Source organism: Oxyura jamaicensis, unplaced genomic scaffold (assembly GCF_011077185.1).
Source record: "Oxyura jamaicensis isolate SHBP4307 breed ruddy duck unplaced genomic scaffold, BPBGC_Ojam_1.0 oxyUn_random_OJ45, whole genome shotgun sequence".
Taxonomy (NCBI): domain Eukaryota; kingdom Metazoa; phylum Chordata; class Aves; order Anseriformes; family Anatidae; genus Oxyura; species Oxyura jamaicensis.
In genome coordinates, this window is record NW_023305644.1 from 1 (window position 1) to 16,872 (window position 16,872).

At 59.1% G+C, this 16,872-nt stretch overlaps 1 protein-coding gene across 1 annotated transcript; it reads left to right on the forward strand.

The window, feature by feature from the left end:
- Nucleotides 1-738: 738 nt before the first annotated feature.
- LOC118158737 (maestro heat-like repeat-containing protein family member 2B) lies at nt 739-16,395 on the forward strand. Its single transcript, XM_035313418.1, is given in 38 exon segments — nt 739-844; nt 1,435-1,600; nt 1,783-1,881; nt 2,392-2,543; nt 2,950-3,093; nt 3,444-3,536; nt 3,813-3,882; nt 3,994-4,115; nt 4,118-4,267; nt 4,629-4,748; nt 4,888-4,995; nt 5,191-5,353; nt 5,472-5,512; nt 5,734-5,875; nt 6,274-6,326; nt 6,737-6,971; nt 6,974-7,054; nt 7,057-7,108; nt 7,110-7,239; nt 7,389-7,511; nt 8,026-8,181; nt 8,414-8,536; nt 8,848-8,927; nt 9,346-9,484; nt 9,598-9,685; nt 10,074-10,183; nt 10,397-10,520; nt 11,260-11,372; nt 11,461-11,613; nt 11,858-12,012; nt 12,228-12,390; nt 12,677-12,864; nt 13,870-14,007; nt 14,206-14,317; nt 14,522-14,665; nt 14,940-15,122; nt 15,266-15,418; nt 15,903-16,395. Coding segments are annotated over 37 exon segments (4,899 nt in total). The 5' UTR covers nt 739-844; nt 1,435-1,455; the 3' UTR covers nt 16,257-16,395.
- The last annotated feature ends 477 nt before the right edge of the window (nt 16,396-16,872 follow it).

Sequence of the window (16,872 nt, forward strand, 5' to 3'; positions counted from 1 at the left end):
GTAGGAGGAGGACCCAGAGAGAGCGTTGTGTCTATCTGGGGACATCCTGCTGCGATGGAGAGGCTGAGAGCCCTTAGCGGTGAGGGGCAGAGGGAGGGAGGTTGGGGGTTGAAGCAGGACCCTTCACAGCAGGCTGCTCGGGGCTGTGTCTCCTGCGGAGATTTCTCTCCAAACTGGCCAAGATACCAGCTCCAGCCCCCTGCAGCCAGCAGCACCAATGACACCTGCTCCGTTCTTTCCTTCCAGGTCTCTTTACTTGTGTGGGCTGCTGGCCCAGACGTAGACGTCGCCAGGACAGAGGCAGGGTGACGGGGCCTGTCCCTGAAGCGGCCCCGACCTTTGCCACTGTCGTGACTTCTCTGCTAGAGCGCCTGCAAGACGAGGAGGTGAGCTGGGAGCATGCCACCATAATGCAGCGGGGTTCCCTGGGTGCCGCAGGGGGAGACTGTGCCTGTTGGCACCTCTGTCCTCTTGGTTTCCTCGTCCAGAAGCCCCGGCACGGGGCAGGGCCCAGCCTGGAGCTGCTCAAGGAGCAGTCGCTTGCCCTGGCCCCGTCCCAAGGTCCCATGGGTGCCAAAGCCTAGAGGCCAGGGGATTTGTGTCGCCATTGCAGCTTCCCAGCCCCAGCAGCACGTCCCCAGGCTCTGCAGAGCGAGCTGGCGGTGCCCTGGGAAGAAAAGCAAAGCAAGTGCAACTGATCCCTGTCGTGGTCTGTCCCCAGGGTGACAGAGTGCAGACTTACTGTGAGCTGGAGAGTGTCTTGTGGGGAGATGACAGCCGCTTGCAGTGCGGTGTCGTGAACCGGCTGATAGCAGAGGTGTCCCATGACCTGACAGCTGACCAGGTGAGATAGTGCTCTTGGAAGGCAGTGGGAGCAGCCTGCCCAGCATTTTAGGGAAATCCGGAGCAGCACAGACATGTTTTTCTGGCATTGGGGCCCAACAGAGGCTCCCCAGTGGCCCTGAGGGATAAAGCAACTGGGGAGAAGCCTGCCTGGGCTAGGCGTGAAGAAAGAGCTGGGAGCTACTCGCCTTCCTTCCCCAGGGGACCAGAGGTGGCAGCCGCCCAGCCCCAGCTGTGGCTGTCCCCAAGGGGTGTTGTGAGGGAGTAGGGGCCATCTTCCCAGTGACTCTAGCACACAAAGAACGCTAGAGCTGAAGCCCCATAGCCAGTGCTGGCTGGTTCATATATCAGGGTATCACAGGATGGCTGAAGCTGGCAGGGCCCTCTGGGTCCACCTCATCCAACCCCTGCTCCAGCAGGGCCACCCAGAGCAGGCTGCCCAGGACCGCATCCAGGCGGCTTCTGAAGATCTGCAAGGAGGGAGACCCAACAGTGTCTCTGTGCCCGTGCTCCGGCACCTGTACCTGTTCAGCCTGTCGAAGTGCCTCAGCCTGTCTCCCGGGGGACAATTCACCTGAGCCTCTTTTTCAGGGCGTGACGGAAAACACGAAGATGGCTGCTACTGATGTCCTGGTGGCGCTGGCCTGCTCCCACTTCAGCTTTGTGATAGCCGAGCTCCAGGCCCTGTTGAAGGCCCCAGGCGAGATCTCCAAGGAGTTCGTGCTCATCACTGTGGGCAAACTCATCAGCATCCACGGTATGGTCCAGCACCCCCATCCTCCCACTTTGGGCCAGTCTGTGATAGCTGGGGAAAGGGATCCTTCCCCTCTCCACGCGATCCGTGCTGAGCTGGGGGGCACTGTGGCTGCAGCGCCTCCTCCCTCGCTGCCAGTGCCAGCTGGGGGCTCTGACTGTGGCCACTCTCCGTTCTCTTTGCAGCCCTGCAGTGCATCCCCTTCATGCGCGTGATGCTGTTGGGCCTGCGCACCGTGGTGGCCCAGTTAGGGAGCGGCCCGATCCTTCGTGTCGCCTGTGGTGGTGAGTGGACCCTGGGGGAGGGACAGGGGCAGGGGCAGGGCAGCCCCTGGCACCTCGCTCTGGTCTCAGAGCAGGCATGGAGGGCCTGAGCCCACAGTGCTGCCAGACCTCGGCCATCCCAAAACGTTAGGGTCACCTGGAAAGGGTGGGTGAAGGCCACTACGTTTCTGTGGGCTTGAGGTGAAGGTGCCTGGGAACTCCGGGGTGCCTTTGCTGCCTTCGTGGGCTTTCCTCCTGGGTTAATGTCCCTGTGCTGATGGGCAAAGGTTTGGGAAGGGAAGGGCAGGGGCTGCAGAGGAAAATGCTGGAGACTGTGAGGAGAAGGTGTCACGTGGAGGACAGAAACAGCGTGGCGTTGTCATCCAGACACCTCGAGCACACAACTTGCCCTCAAACCTAGATCTGCTCCTGATCTGACCTGTGGCAAGCCTTGAACTGTGCTCACAGCAGGCTGGTGGGGGGTGCCGCTACCTTCCCTGCTACAGGCTCCTTTTTCTCTTCTCTGTGCAGTTGTGGAGCAATGGACAAAAGGGGTCAACATGTACATCTGCACCTGGAAAGGATGCCCCTTGCCTGCCACGGAGAAAGAGCAGATATACGAAAACCTTTCCCAGGTGTTCTGCTCTGTGGCAAGAAACTGGCTGGACTGCCAGGAGGAAGAGGTGAGAACTGCTGCTTTCCCCGCTGGGGATGGCAGCAGGGGTGTCCCCGCCGGTGCCTCTGTCTCTGCCCAGCAGGCTGGCTGCAAAAGGCCCCAGACTGGCTCTGTGCCTGGGGCTGGGGGCTCCCTGCGGGGAAGCAGCTGAATCCCAGGACATTTGGGCAGGCAGGGCGGGGGGTGAGGGGTGGGGAAAACCTCTCTGCCCTGCAGAGCAAGCCTGTATCTTGCAGGGCAGAAGGGAAAGGGGAAGGGGAATGGAAAGGGGAACAGGAAGAGAAGGGGAAGAGAAGGGGAAGGGAGACGGAGATGGAGGGTGAGGGGAAGAGGGATAGGACAAGGGGAAGTCCTCTCCGTGGGCAGGGCAGACCTTCAGTCTTTGACGCTGGGCCTCCCCGGTTCCTCTCCAGGACAAGCAGGCCGTCATCAGGGCCATGACTCCATTGATGTGCATCCTCCTGCAGAAGGAGGAGCACCGGGAGCATGTCTGGGAGCAGCTTCTCTGGCTCCTGCACCAGTATCGGACGGTCCAAGACACCTCCAGGGTGACCAAGGTGAGGTGTGGCGCAAGGCCTGGCACGGACGCGGGGTCTGTGCGAGAAGCACGAGGGCTCTGGGAACTGTGTCATGCAGGGAGGAGCCAGGGAGCTCCCCTTAGAGAAAGATGGAACAGGGAGATCAATGGAGATTTGAAGTTCCCTGGGCTCTTCAGGCAAGAGAAGAGCAACCGTGATGGGGCCAGGAGGGGGCTGAGAGTCAGCAGGGACAAACTCTGGGAGATGGGAGGCTTTGCTACCACCTCCCTGGGGGCTGTTTGCATGGGGAGCTCTGTTGCTGTGCAGTTTCTCTGTTCGCAAGTGGCTTGACATGGCTTCGGCCCTTTCTTCCTCTCATTCTCTTGTAGAGCCTCATTTATTTCCTGAAGGCCTTGGAGCAAGTTCAGACCCTCATCCCCAGGGGCAAGTGTCTTGCCATCAGCAGGGTTGTGTACAACGAGGTAAGGGGAGCCTGCACCCACGCAGCCACAGCAATTACCTCTTGGCTGAGTCTCGGGAGGACTCCAGAGCCCCGAGTCTTTGAAGGCTGCTCAGCCTTGGCTCCTGGGTGCTCCAGACCTGTGCGTGTGTCCCTGGGGATGCTGTGGGGTGGGCTGGGTTTTGGCTGGGGGTCCTCTTCCCACGAGTGCCCAGGGAGATGAGAGCTGGCAGCGCCATTTCTTTTCGGTCCCTCTCGGTGCTGATGTGACTTTCTCCAATGGACGTTGTTCCCACAGCTCACTGACGACACCAAAGAGCACAGCCAGGACCATAAGGCAGAGCTGATCCAGTGCATCCTGCTGCAAGGTAAGGAGAGGAGATGTGGCGATGCCCCGTGGTGTCCCGGCAGCTCTCTCCCAGAGCTCAGAAATGGGTGTAAGCTGCTTGCTAATGCAGGATGGGATTTCCTCCCCACAGCTCGGATCTGCCCAGAGGAGACGATCCTGTTCCTTGAGTCCCAGCTGGGCCATGAGAGGGAGGCCAGGCGCGTCGCAGCCCTGGGTCTGCTTGGTGCTCTCGCACACCGTGATGGTCAGTACTGCGGGGTCAGGGCTTTGAGGGCTCTCTTCCGCCCTCTGGGCTGTGCCTCCATGCATGCCTCGCTGTATCTCTTGCAGAGCCCGCGACGACAGAGAAGCTGCCCCGGGTTTTGGAGGCTGTCAAGTGTGTGTGCAGGGACCCCAGCACCCGGGTGAGCTGCTTTGGGAAGGGACTATGCCGTTGGGGTGGCAGAGAACCCCTTATCCTTGGGGCAGAGCCTGGCAAGGCTGTACTAGAAGGGCTCTGACCTAGACAACCATTTCCCTGCTCCTTCTTGTTTACTGGAGGGCTGATGGCGAGAGGTGATGCCGCTGCCAGCACGGGCAGGTCCCCTTGTCCCCGTGCTGTGCAGGGAAAATGCACAGCCTCGTGCTAAAGCATGCCCTGACATCAGGAGAAAAGGCTTCTACATTCTCGCTGTCTGTGCAGGCCAGAAGGGCTGCCCCAGTGAGCAGGTGGCTTCCCTTTGGCTTTGGAGCAGGAAAATCATAACCACAATTTAACCCTGGCAGGTGAGGAGGGCAGTTCTGCACTTCATCAGGGAGCTGCTCAGTGCCAATGCCCAGAGCTGTTCAGCGTGGGACGTTGTGGGATACATCTTCAGCGAGTTCAGCCAGAGCTCGAGCAGAAGGGTAAGGACAGCATGCAATATCTTCCCTTGGGAGATCTGCACTGCCAGGAGGCTGGCGTGGGAGCACTGGTGGTGCCACACCTGAGCCTTCTGGGTCAGGAACTGAGAGCAACCAGGGGGTTCCCAACGTTGTCTCGCAGGCTACCGGACTCCTGTCTGCCCAGGAAGCCCAGGAAGAAGGAGAGCTCCAAGGGCTGTGCATGGACGTCCTGGGGTCACTGGACATCTCTGTGAGAGGGATGGCCAAAGTAAGTCATACTCTGTCCTGCTGCTGCTGCTGCTCCTCTCCTTCAGGCCATTTGTTCCTAGAGCCCTTCGCACATCTGAAAGCTCCCCCACAGCATGCTCTGAAGTGCCCAGGGCTCAGGGAGATGCACACCATCCTCTCCATCTCTGAGCCGAGGCAGAAATGCTGACGGGCTGATTTGTCTCATTGCCTACAGCTCCTGTGGCCGAGGCTGCTGATATATGTGTTACCAGCCAAGTACACGGGCATGCTGATCCCCCTCTCCCGCTGTCTGCGAGCCCTGGCTGAGAGAAATGAGATAACAGCGGAGTGTGAGCATCAAGAATGGGATCCCGATGTCGTCAACTCCCTGTTGCAAGGTAGGAGTAGAAACTCCCCCAATGAGCTCTGCTGACCCATCTGTGTCCTGCAGGGACGTCAGAGTGGCAGGGCACGGTGTGGCTTGGCATCTCACCCAGCATTTCTTTCTCCCTGCAGAGACATCGCTGACTCCACATAACTTGCTGGCTCACCTGCTGGTGAGTAGTGGGGCCCCGGGGAAAGAAAGAGCTTTTCTGGACAGGGCAGTGATGTCCAGAGAGGCCGGGGCAGCGATGCTTTAGAGACTGGTGCCAGGAGCCCTGAGGAGGGAGCAGCGTGTCCTGAGTGTGCCACCTGGGGACCCCGTTCCCTTCCTGTGGGAGAAGTCGCAGCTCTTGTGGCAGAAGTGACCCTGCTTCTCTGTGCTCTCTGTACTCAGGTGGTGGCGGGGTCTCCTTTTCCGGGCAGTGAACTCCAAGCTGCTGCCTTGCTGGTGATGCAGAGCCTCCACAGCAGGATCCACGGAGCTGTGGGGGCCATGTGGAACACCGAGATTCCCCTGCTGCTGCAGTACCTCAAGGGTAAAGTGCCGGTGGGGATGGAGAGGCAGGGGAGGGAGGGAAGGGCACGACAAGTCAGCTTCCCAGCATGGCTAAGGGGAATCATCGCCAGTTGCCCAGTGCTTGTTCTGCTGGTGTTTCCCTTCCAGGGAGCCAGCACTGAAGCTGGGGGGAGTGGTCCCACAGCGATCCATTCATCCCCGCACATGGATGGGGCCCTTCCCGTCTCCTCGGACAGTATGCTGGTCTTGGTGGCACCTCCATGTCCCTGTTGGGACGGTGCTTATGGGGAGGGACAGGACGGCTGCCTCTGGAGCTGGGGCAGCCACCAGGTTCCTTGGGCCAAGCCAGGTTTGCAGCAGCTCTTCTTTTGTGGCTTGATCCCAAGCAAGGGCTTTTTTCTTCCTCCTGCTTTCTAGGAGAAAATGAGAACATCCCGGACTCTGCAGAGTGGGAGCGCCGTCTGCTTAAGGTACAGCAGCCTTGGGAGGTATAGCATATAGAGGTGGCATTTCTCAGGTGGCAGGGGTGTTTCCTAGGCACCCTGTGCTGCCTCCTCCTGCAGGAGGTGCCCGCCTGCCTAGAGGAGTCTCTCCCCACACGGGACAGCCACAGCTGAACGCGAATGCCCTCGTGGGCAAACAAGCTCTGGCGTGGCCGTGTGCCTCGGCACTGCCTCTTCCTGCTTGTCCTGAGCCAAGGGGGTGTCAAAGGAGAAGAGCGCAGGCGGGTTAAAGGAGGGGAGGGTTGCGGTGAGGTGGGGAGAGGGACTGTCCTTCCAGGCAGCTCTCCCCCAGCAAGCTCCCAGGACCTGGGAATGTGGGAAACAGCCCTGGCAAAAGGCAAAGAAGCATTCGCTTCCTCTCCTGTTCTCTCCTTCAGTTCCTGAGGGCATCACTGGAAACCATCAAGGACAACGCCTGGATCAAGCGCCTGAGCTGTGAGCTGAGCCAGCGGCTGGACAGCTCTCCCACTGGCTCTGGGGAGAAGGTCAGTTCCCTGCCCAGCTCTCCCCCAGCAGCACAGCCACGGGGCGCCCACCTGTGGGGCTGGGGCTGCAGGCAGTGCACTGCCCACGAGGGCTGTCTGTGCTGCTTCCCTGGACCTTGCCCCCCAGCGTCCTTTCCCTCTGTGCTGAGAGGGGCTGGCTAAAGCCCATCCCTGCGTCCGGTCTCAGCTGCTCCCCGTGCGCTGGGGCCTGGTCTGGCCCCGTTCCAGCATGCCAGGCTGTTGCTTCCTCTCGGGCTCGGCTTTTTCCCTTCCAGGCTTTCCTGTACAAGGCTCTTGGGACAACACTGGGAGCTTGTCAGGAACTCCCACACGTCCAAGAGAAGCTGCTGCAACATCTGCAGAAAGCAAAACCTGAGGTGCCATCTGAGGCCCAGGTGAGTTTCCCTGGTCTGTCCCTGGGGGAAAGGGCTTCTCCCGGCCCTGCTCCAGGCCTTCTCCATCTCCTCATCACTGCCTGCCACTGTGGCTGGCCATGACTGAACATCTGGGCCTGTGCCAACTGTCCCTTGGTCTTTTGTTGCAGGGAATCATTTCTCTCGTCTGCCAAGCCGCCGAGAGCCAATTCCACCTGGTCTTGGAGACCTTCACGGCATTTGCTGCCACACTGTGCAACGTCAGGTGTTCTAGGGTTTCCAGACGCAAGAAGGTGAAGTGTTTGGGGTTCCACACATGGGCTTTCTTCCACCTTATTTTCACTTCTGCACCAGTAGCAGCCAAATCAGCTGCATTTAGGTTGCCCCTAGTGTAAGAACCCCTCCAGACCTGCGCTTCGAAGGGGACCCCCTACAGCTGGGGCCCGTGGGGTGTCTTTGGAGAGAATGGGGTTTTGCGCCTCATGGATCCGAGCTGCAGCAGCTGCTTGCACAGAGCCCTGTTCCCCTGACTGAAATGCAGCGTGACAGAGGCTGCGCCCTTCCGGCCCAGCCCGGTGCGAGAGCCCGACCTGCAGGCTCGGAACAACTCCTGGCCCCAGAGCTCACAGAGAACTGGGGGAGCAGCTGGAGGAGCTGCGGGAGCAGCTGGAGGAGCTGCCAGGATGTGCCCAGGGAAATAAGAAGGTGGTGCAGGGGCAGGGCAGCTCCTGCCTCTGGAGCCCGGGGGGCATCATGGGGCGTGGGGGGCCACCAGGCGGACGTCTCACAGCATCTCTACCACCGCAGATGACCCAGGCCAGCCAGAGTGCTCAGGCCACTTGCAATGCTGTCATGCTCGCCTACAGCAGCATGGCAGTGCGTGCCTCCAAGGAACAACTGCTCACCCACATGGAGACAGACTTTGTGGGCAACATCCTGCTGGTCTACAGCTCCAGTAGCCAGGTGAGAGCTCGGGGCATGCAGGGGCAGGGATGCTGGGTGCCTCAGCTCCAGTCCCTCCGTGCTAGGGCATACTGAGATGGGCTGTCTCTTTCTAAAGATCCCCCAAGGAACGGTTTGTCCCAGCATGAAGATCCAAGCCCTTCCCCTCGATTTCCCCTGCGTGCACATGTTCCTCTTGCAGCCCGTAGCCCTTCATCCAATTCAAAGTGTTTTCTTCTCTCTTGGGCCTCAGAACTTGCAGAAAAATCTCACCCTGGTGCAGAGCATCACCGAGGTTGGCTATGCCATCCAAGCTGTGGGTGACTTCAGCAGCTTTAATACCGTCCTGAAGCAAAAGCTGCTGCTGATCCTGAAGGTGAGTGCCCAGAGCCAGGGCTGTCTTTCAGGGGAGTTTTGGGCCATGCCATGAGGCATGAAGGTCTCCCTCAGCCATGTGAGAGCTCCTGAGCAGCTAGAGCTGTGTCCCCAGCTGGTGGGGCCCTTGGGTGCTGGAAATCAGTGGCCATGGCTGGGCAGCCACTGGGGAGCTGCTCCATCCTGCAGCTCATCTGTGGGAGCTGCGGGACTGATGGAGCCAGTGTCTGGCAGTAGTGCCCGTCTCTGGGCAGGGTGCAAGAGCTCTCCTGTGCCCAATGCCCACTTTGTAAATTTCTCCCTGGGACTCAGGACTTGATGAAGAAGACCATCTGGGAATTCCCAGCATCATCACTGCACCTGAAGGTGATTCAGGCCCTGGAGCAGTGGAGGTAAGAGCGAGGAGCTGCGGGGGCTGTGAGGTGGGATGACGCTCCTCCTGTTGGGGAGCCTCCCTACGGTGGGAAGGGATGAGGAGCAGCATCTACAAGAGAGAGAGCTGGGCTGTCATGCCCAGTGACCTGTAGGGAAGGTTCTGGGCGGGGAGAAAGGCCCTGGTCCTCCTGCCATCTGGCAGGGAAGAGAAGGAGCCCCAGGGTCTCCCTCACTTCAGAGCTGGCGGGTATTTGCTGCTGGGGAGGAGACAGGAGCTGCAGGAGCTGAAGGCAGCACTCACTGCCACAGGCTAGGCTGGTTGAATTTGGGGCTGTCGATGAGGACAAGCCCAGATGCCATTTGACCCTCTCTGGAGAGCGCTAGTAACTCTTCTTTCTTTCATCTTTTTCTTCTCTTCCTTTTTTCCCTTGCCAGCAAGCTGAAGATCTCTTATACCAGGAAGGAAGTGATCAGCCTGCTGTCTGACTGCTGCCAGTCCATCCTGCCACTTCCTTCAGCGGCTGAGCAGGTGGAGGAGATAGGGAAAGCAGAGGTGGCAGTGCTGCAGCTACAGGTACCTTGCTGTCCCTTCCCTGCCCACATCTCGGTCACGACCCCTCCCCAGCACAACCTGTGCGCTGGCAGCAACCGTGATACCGCATCTCCATCCCCCTCCTCCGCTTTCAGTCTCTGCACATGGCCACAAAGGCTCTGGGCCGGTTCATGGCAGTCCTGCTCAAGACAAAAGCAACCACTGTCGTCTTCATAGACATCGTCCATGTGAGTATCCATGGGGCGATGGGGAAAGCATCCCTCCTGTCAATAGTGGGGACCGAGATCTGGGCCCCTGGGGAATTAGCAGAGGAGCAGGAACCTCCTGCTGCAGTGCCAGGTCACTGTGACCTCAGGGAGGCAAAGAAGGGGGCCCTGCAGGGGGGCAAGAAAGAGGCAGCCCCGGGCCGGCTGGAGCAAGGAGATGGCTGCAGGAAAAAGCTCCTGGGTGGGGGCAGGTGTGTCTGAAGAGAGTGGGGCAGTGCAGGCAGCAGTGCCAGTACTCAGTGGGGCCGCAGGGCAGGCCCTCAGGGAAAGTGCCAGGAAGGGAGGGAAATGAAGAGGGATGGCGGGAAGGGAAAGATGCCCCTTGTGAGACAGAGCTGTTCTGCCCCAGGTCCTGTGGTCCCGGCTCTCCTCGGTCGATCCGTGGGAGCGCAGGAGGGCCCTGCAGGTCTGCGCCCAGCTGCTGGCGGATTACAGAGATGGACTCACTTTTCAGGTGAGGAAGGATGCCCACCGTGTGCCCCCTGCTCCCTCCCCAACCACCGGGGCCTGGAAGGGGAGCTCTGCCCAGCTGTGCGCGAGCTTTCGGGTGCCCCAGCGCTACGGGGTGGCCCCTCTGCCCCGTCCTGGCTTGAGCGGGACACGGGTGGGAGACGCAAGGGAGCACTGGGGCCACCTATAGCCTTTGTTCTTCCTCTCCCCCCTGCAGACAAGAAGGATCTACGTGCCGTTTGGCTCCTTGGTGGGATTGTTGGGGCCTCTGACCTACGACCCCGTGACCAGCTCCCGCCAGCTGGCTGCTGCCTGCCTCAGCTCCCTTCTCCACATCCAAGGTGAGTAGAGCAGGCGCCTGCCGGCCCTCTCTGCGCCGCCTTGCCCTACCAGGGTCCCAGGGGCTGGGCCCTGCTGCCAGGAGGGAAAGGAGAGGCACGGTGCTCGGCTGATGTCCTGTCCCCACCCTGTTTGTCCCGTCCACCTGGGGAGGGATCCTGGCAGGGGGCCACCCAGTCCCACCTGCCAGCAGTGTTTCCCGCAGCCGGGGGCACTCAGGGCCACCCCCTGCTGCTGACAGCAGGACACAGACCCCTAAAGTGAGGAGAGTTAGGAAGGAGGGAGCTGAGCTGCAGGCCCAGAGCGTGAGGGCTTTGGGTTCAACCCCTTTCCAGCCCCTTGAGAAACACACTCGGCGCTGAAGGAAGCTGCTGGATGGGGCACCAACCAACCTCCCGGGAAATCACGTAGAAGGCAGCCCTTACCACCTCTTCACTGAGCAGCATCTGTCTGCGCTGAGGAGCCTGTGGGCCTCCCAGACACTCTGGTGGCCTGCGTGGCAGGAGGAGAGGCAGCTGCAGGGAGCAGAGGGCTGCAGCTCCTGAACCAAAACACCTCCAGGGAAAAGAGGGGTCTGTTCAGCCCAGGCTTTTTCAGCTGCAGAACCTGGCAAAGAGACATCCCGCTGCACTGAGTTAAAGACTATCTACTCTGGCCTCTGGTCCCCCTTCAGCAAAGCCTGGGAACGGCAGTTCAGTTTCCCTAAGTGTGACTCCCTTTTTCTCCCCGTGCTCGTTTCAGCCATCGCCACAAATAGGGTGTTCGAGACAGACGACCCTGCGAGCTTCTGTGAGGGGCTGAGTGCTCGGAGCACCACATCTCAGCAGTTCCAGACCTCTGCCAAAATTGTAGAGGTAAAGAGCGCCCTCAAGTTTGCATTACATTTCGAAGGGCTGGAGCCGAGCTGTGACGGGATCTCTCCCGTTTCTTGTTTCTTTCCAGATTGTTTGCAGAAACTTCCCCAAAGAACAGGCTGCAGAATTCATGACTGCCATCAAGGAGACCTTCCGGCTTGCCAGAGGAAGACGTGTGCGTGCTGCAGGGAACTGGATGATCACCTTTCTGAAAATACGTGGAAGGGACATTCTTCCAGATGTAAGAGACATTTTTCCGTGACTTGGACTTTCTCGTTTTGGATGTCGCAAAACACATCTTGCCGTTTGTGTGCTAAAGAAGCTGTCGGTGCAGAGCCAGGGCTTGGGCAGGGTGGTAGGGGTGAAATTTCACCTTAGAGCTTGAAAGCGTGGCAAGGGAGGAGGCATGGTTCACGGGCTGAATGTCCATGTCCCCGGAGAAGCAAGGATGTACCAAGACGTTCTTTCTCCCCTGCTTCTTCCAGGTGCCAGCAGTTCTCTCCATCCTGCACACCTGCACATGGTCCATGCTGCAGACCTCGTTCATGTACTTCGTGCATGATGCGGTGCTGATCCTGGCCCGCTATCACGAGGCGCTCACCACAGATGTCATCATCCAGAAGTTTGTGCCTATGGACAGGTATATGCACTACTCCCTTTCTTGCTGGGGTCAGAGAGCCGTAGCTTGCCTCCACTAGGGCAGTCCAAGTGAAGCAGCAGTTCCTTTTCCTACACCAAAATGTCTGAGGTGTGCTTGTATCACTGGTAGGAAGCCCGGCTGCTAAAGAAGAGTGAGGTGAAGGCATCACAGGTAGCAGCATACGGGCTCATGCTTGCACATCTTCTCCTTTGCAGATACGTACTGGAGCTGTGGAGGACTCTGGGGAAAGACAGCATTGGCATCTGTGTGCTGAAGCACTTATCGGAGAAGCTGAAGAGAGTGGGATACAACAGCTTCGAGCCCAGCTCGCGCAGTCGCAGGCTGGATGTCCACCAGCCTTCTCCGGAGTCCTTGGCTGTACGTTCAGTGGCAGAGGCTTTGTGTCTGCTCTCCCGCTCACAGTCCGAGGCGAAGGCATTGGGTGCCCTTTGCAAATGTCTCTGGACACTGCCAGGACACTGTGCTGGGGTGTCTTGGCGTTAGCAGTTCGGGACGGCCGGGACAGCCGCTGCTCCCAGGCTGCAAGGCTGTCACGGATACGGGATGTGCAGGCAGTAAAAGTGCCCCAGGCAGCCAGGCGGCCGGGGCTGGTGGCAAAGCTCTTGTTTTTTAACAGGTGGTTCTCGGTCTAATTTCCCTGTAGGTCACCTGTGCCATCTCAGAAGTGGTGTCTGTGCAGCACGAGGATGGGGTCCAGAGCTTGCTTCCCTCCCTTGTGCCCGGGCTCCTGCTGCAGGTCAGCAAGGTACTGGGGGAAGAGATGCTGTTTGTGCCCCTGAGCCCCTGGAGAGGGCTCTCTGAGGATCAGCAGCAAGAGGACAATGTGTGCAGGTCAGGAGCAGGAAGGGCAGGGAAGGGGGGGCTTGAATTGCCTAGCCAAGCATCTTTCTTTGTTTCCTGTCCTGCTTCCTCGGTGTGAGGCCACTTGAGGCTGCAGATTTGTTTTTTTTCCTCCCATCCCTGTTAGTCTGCAGTTTCTTATTTCTGTTTTTCTCTCGGGCAGGCTGTAATTATTGCATGGTGGCTTGTCCAAAGTTTGTTTTCATTCTGGTAGAGATGTCTGTGCTGAGGGTCTTCCTGTGCGGTGACTTCCAGGGAGCACGAGCACAGCCACCACATCCTCGTAGGGTTTGTGGCCCAGCTCTGGCCACGGGCAGCTGTGCTTTCCTGCCCTAGAGTCTCTGCCGGTGTAATTCGTGGCCTGTCAGGGTGCACCAACCATTGCACTCAGGCGGTGCTGCCTCCCTGGGAAGGTTCGAGTGCTCAGATCAGCCCCCCCGCAACACAGCAGGGCATTTTGCCGCTGGGTGGTCTTTCCTCCCCTTAAACCCTGTAGGCCCAGCTGGGGGGCCCCATCCCAAGAATTCTTTGTAGCACCGCGCTCTGCCCCTGCTCCCGCTCCTCAAGGGCAGGAGAAAGCTGGGGCCGTCTGTAGCCTGCAAGTCCCTCTGTGCAACGTGCTGGCGGCAAGGGCCCGTAGGGAGGGCTGTGGGTGCCTGGCATCGATTGAGCCTGGGGGCCCTGCGTTTTCTTCCTCTGTGAGTGGCTTGCGGCATTGCCAGGTCTAAAATAGACAGTTTTTTGTTTGTTTGTTTGTTTGTTGTTGTTTGGTTTTTGCTTTTTTGTTGTTGTTGTTTTGTTTTTTGTTTTTGCCAGCATTACAGACCTGAAGGCTACACAGTGTTGCTTCAGCGGTTCTTTGCCTCTCCCTCAATGGAGCTTGGGATGAGTGAAGAACCGGCTCGTAAAGCTGCTGAGCATTCTTGCTCGGCTAAGTCTTCCCCTCCGGAACACTGCTGTGATCTGAGACTTCTCTGGCTCTTGTTCTTTCACCAGGCCTTTTTGCAAAACTCTAATGTCAGTGCTGAGCAAGTGCACTGAGAAGAACTGGCTGACGCCGTTCTGGATGCAAAAAATGTCGGCGATGCTGGAGAGCCCCCGCACTCATGCCGAGGGCGTGTGCCTCCTGACGAGGTGAGAGCCCCAGGGCAGCATCTCACCTTCCTCTGGGTGGCTGCGCCCAGGGGAACGGCTGCCAGGGGTCTTTCTTGCGTGCTCGGGGAGCTCTGCTGCAGGGCAGAACAGCGCCTGTGCTGGAGGAGGGGAAGTCCGCGGTGGCAGCCTGCAGCCTTCCCGCTTGACCAGGCGTTGCCTCTTGTGCTTTTTGTGCAGTGTCCTGGTCCGTGCGCAGCTCATCTCACAGGAGCTGATTGAGAGCTTCTCCCAGTGGCTGGACTGCCCATCAGCAAACCTGCAGCTGACGGCCATGGCTTTCTTTGCTGAGGTGAGGCAGTAGGAGGGCAGGAGGGCTCCAGAGGGATGCTGCCTCTTTTTTTCCTAAAAAGCTGCCTCTTTCTGTGGGAAGAGATCAGAAGAGAGCGTCACCATCGAGACTCGGATGGAAGCTCCTTTGTCCGAACCCTGTTTGTGTGCTGTGCCTGGGCTGAGGGTGTGTCCTGACTCTCGTGGATGTGTTGCTCTGTTGTAGCTGATGAAGGACCCACCTATTGAGGGGAGGAACATCCTGAAGATTCTCCGGGCCTTCACTGAGAAAGCACAGCACCGAAGCAGCACCATAAGGCAGATGGCAGCGAGAGCTCTGGGCAACGCAGTCAGCAGCGTGCCCGTGGAGGTGAGACGGATTTTCCTGTGCTCTGTCTGCAGCCCCTCCCTAGCAAGACCCTGGGGGAAAGCTGCTTTGAGAGCCTGGCCAGAGCGACAAAGGCAAAACCAGGGCTCTTTCCTAAGGCCACGCTCCTTTCCCTGATGCCAGCAGGGCTGCCAAGGGAAAATTTGGTGCAAAATGTCAGAGTGACAGACTTTTGTAACAGACCTGTCAGCCACGTAAAGAGCAGCTCTTTGAGGACGGGAGAACCCTAAGTCTGTGCATGCCTTTGGCTTTGCAGGTGCGCAAGCACAGGAGACCTGTTGTACAGGTGCTGCAACAGAGCCTGGCGGACACTGCCTGTCCCGAGGTGGTTGCAGAAAGCATGGTGGCGCTAGCTGAGCTCGTGAGGGTGCTGCAGGCAGTGAACTTGGGATCGGCCTTTGAAGACATCGCCAGGTCCACCAAGATGTTCTTCGAGTCTGTGAGTGAACCCAACTTTTCTGCCGCTGGTCTGAGAAGCGTGGGGTGGGCAGGGGCCTGCACGCGCCGCGTGGATGGCCTCTGCTGGCTGAATGTCTGCTTTGGCCTCGTTACCCAGCTGACAAACGGGTTTCTGGCTTGCAGGAAGTAGAGTACCTTCGCTACTCGGCCTTCCGCCTCTATTCAGTCCTGGCCTCCTCAGCCTCGACCAAGCGGTCGTTCTTCGCCGGAGAAGTGGCAGAAACATGGGTCAGCCTTCTCCTGCACCTCCGGGATCCCGACTTTGCAGTTGCTAGCGTAAGTGCCCTTGGAGCTTACTCGCAAAGCCACAGAAAGCTGTGCGGCCACGGCTGAGGCGTTCTGCCACTCCTGCCTGCTCAGCAGCTGCCAGGCGTCTCTGCAGATCCCTCCGAGCCTTTTGATGTGCTGCCCAGGGCAGTCTTACCAGCATTCCTGGCAGGACCATCTCAGGCCTCTGGCTGATTTTCTGGCCACCTGTCTTTGTGCCTGCCTTTGCCTCCCGGAGCCGGTGCTCCCCTGGGAGAGAGCAGTGGGGAGCAAGCCCACAGATTCAGCTGCCAGGCACCAGGACTGGGTCAGGTGCAGGCCTAAGGGATGGACCAGGTCCCCTCTGCTGCCACCAGTGCATTCCCCTGCCAGTGAGTGCCCCTCAGGCAGCCCCCGCCAGGTGAATCTCAGCAGCACATGGCTGGACGAGCTCCCTGGATAGGTCCCAGACATGCTGGTGGAGTAGGAATGACAGCACAACTCTCTTTTTCAGATGTGCAAGATCACCTTCAGTCTCTGTGCTTCATTTATGGGGCTGAGTCGGGTGCAGGAGATCACTGATCTCTCCAAGAGGCTGGGTGCAAACGAGCTGCAGTATGAGGTCTGCAGACACCTGGTAAGTAAGCTGTGCTCTGGCAAGACATCAGGGCCCTGCGGCCCTGCCCTGGCTCCCAGAGGGGAGTGTGTGGTGACGCATGTGGGGCTGGCCGGGACTAGGTGGCCTTCCCTCCTGGCCACCTGCTGCCTCTCACCTTCCCCCTGCGACCCACCCAGCCAGCTGGCTGAGGGTCAGCAGAAGACACCTTTTCGGACCTACGTGAACTTGTGCATTCCCGTCTTTCCCTAGGCCAGATATGCCCCCGCCATGTTGGAGAGGCTCCATACCATAGCCAGGAGAGGCTGCCTAGAGAACGGTCAGAGGCTGCACACATCGGCCGTCAAAATCCTTGGTGAGAGCCTGCACTGGAAATTACCACTCCTTTTCCCGACCAGAGAGCCGTAGGGGCCTCTGCTTTCTCTTTCCTCTTTCCTCTGGGCCCTCCCTGCCTTTGCAGAACAGGGCAGACAGGGTTGCTCAGAGCTTGGCCTGTGTGCAGGAGAAGCACCGCAGGGCTGGCGCTAGCAGAGTGGCTGGGCACCACATGGGGCGATGCTCAGCTTGGCTCGCTGCCGCGTCCCGGGAAGGTGCAGGCAGCGTGGTGGGCAGCGAGTCCAGCTTGCCAGGCACCAGCTTGCTGGTTCATCCTTGCTGGGGCCTGAGCACCCAGAGCATCCACCCACAGCACCACCGTGCTGTGTACCATGGGCTAAAGATGGGGTAGACAGGGACACAGGGCTTTTCATTGCAACCTGCCTCCGAGTTCCTTAGAAAGCTTTAGCAACCATCAAGTTGTGGTATTTAGAGCCTTGCACAGTGACTCCCCAAGTATGTGTCCCAGCTGTAGGGCAGGGCTGGAAGCCAG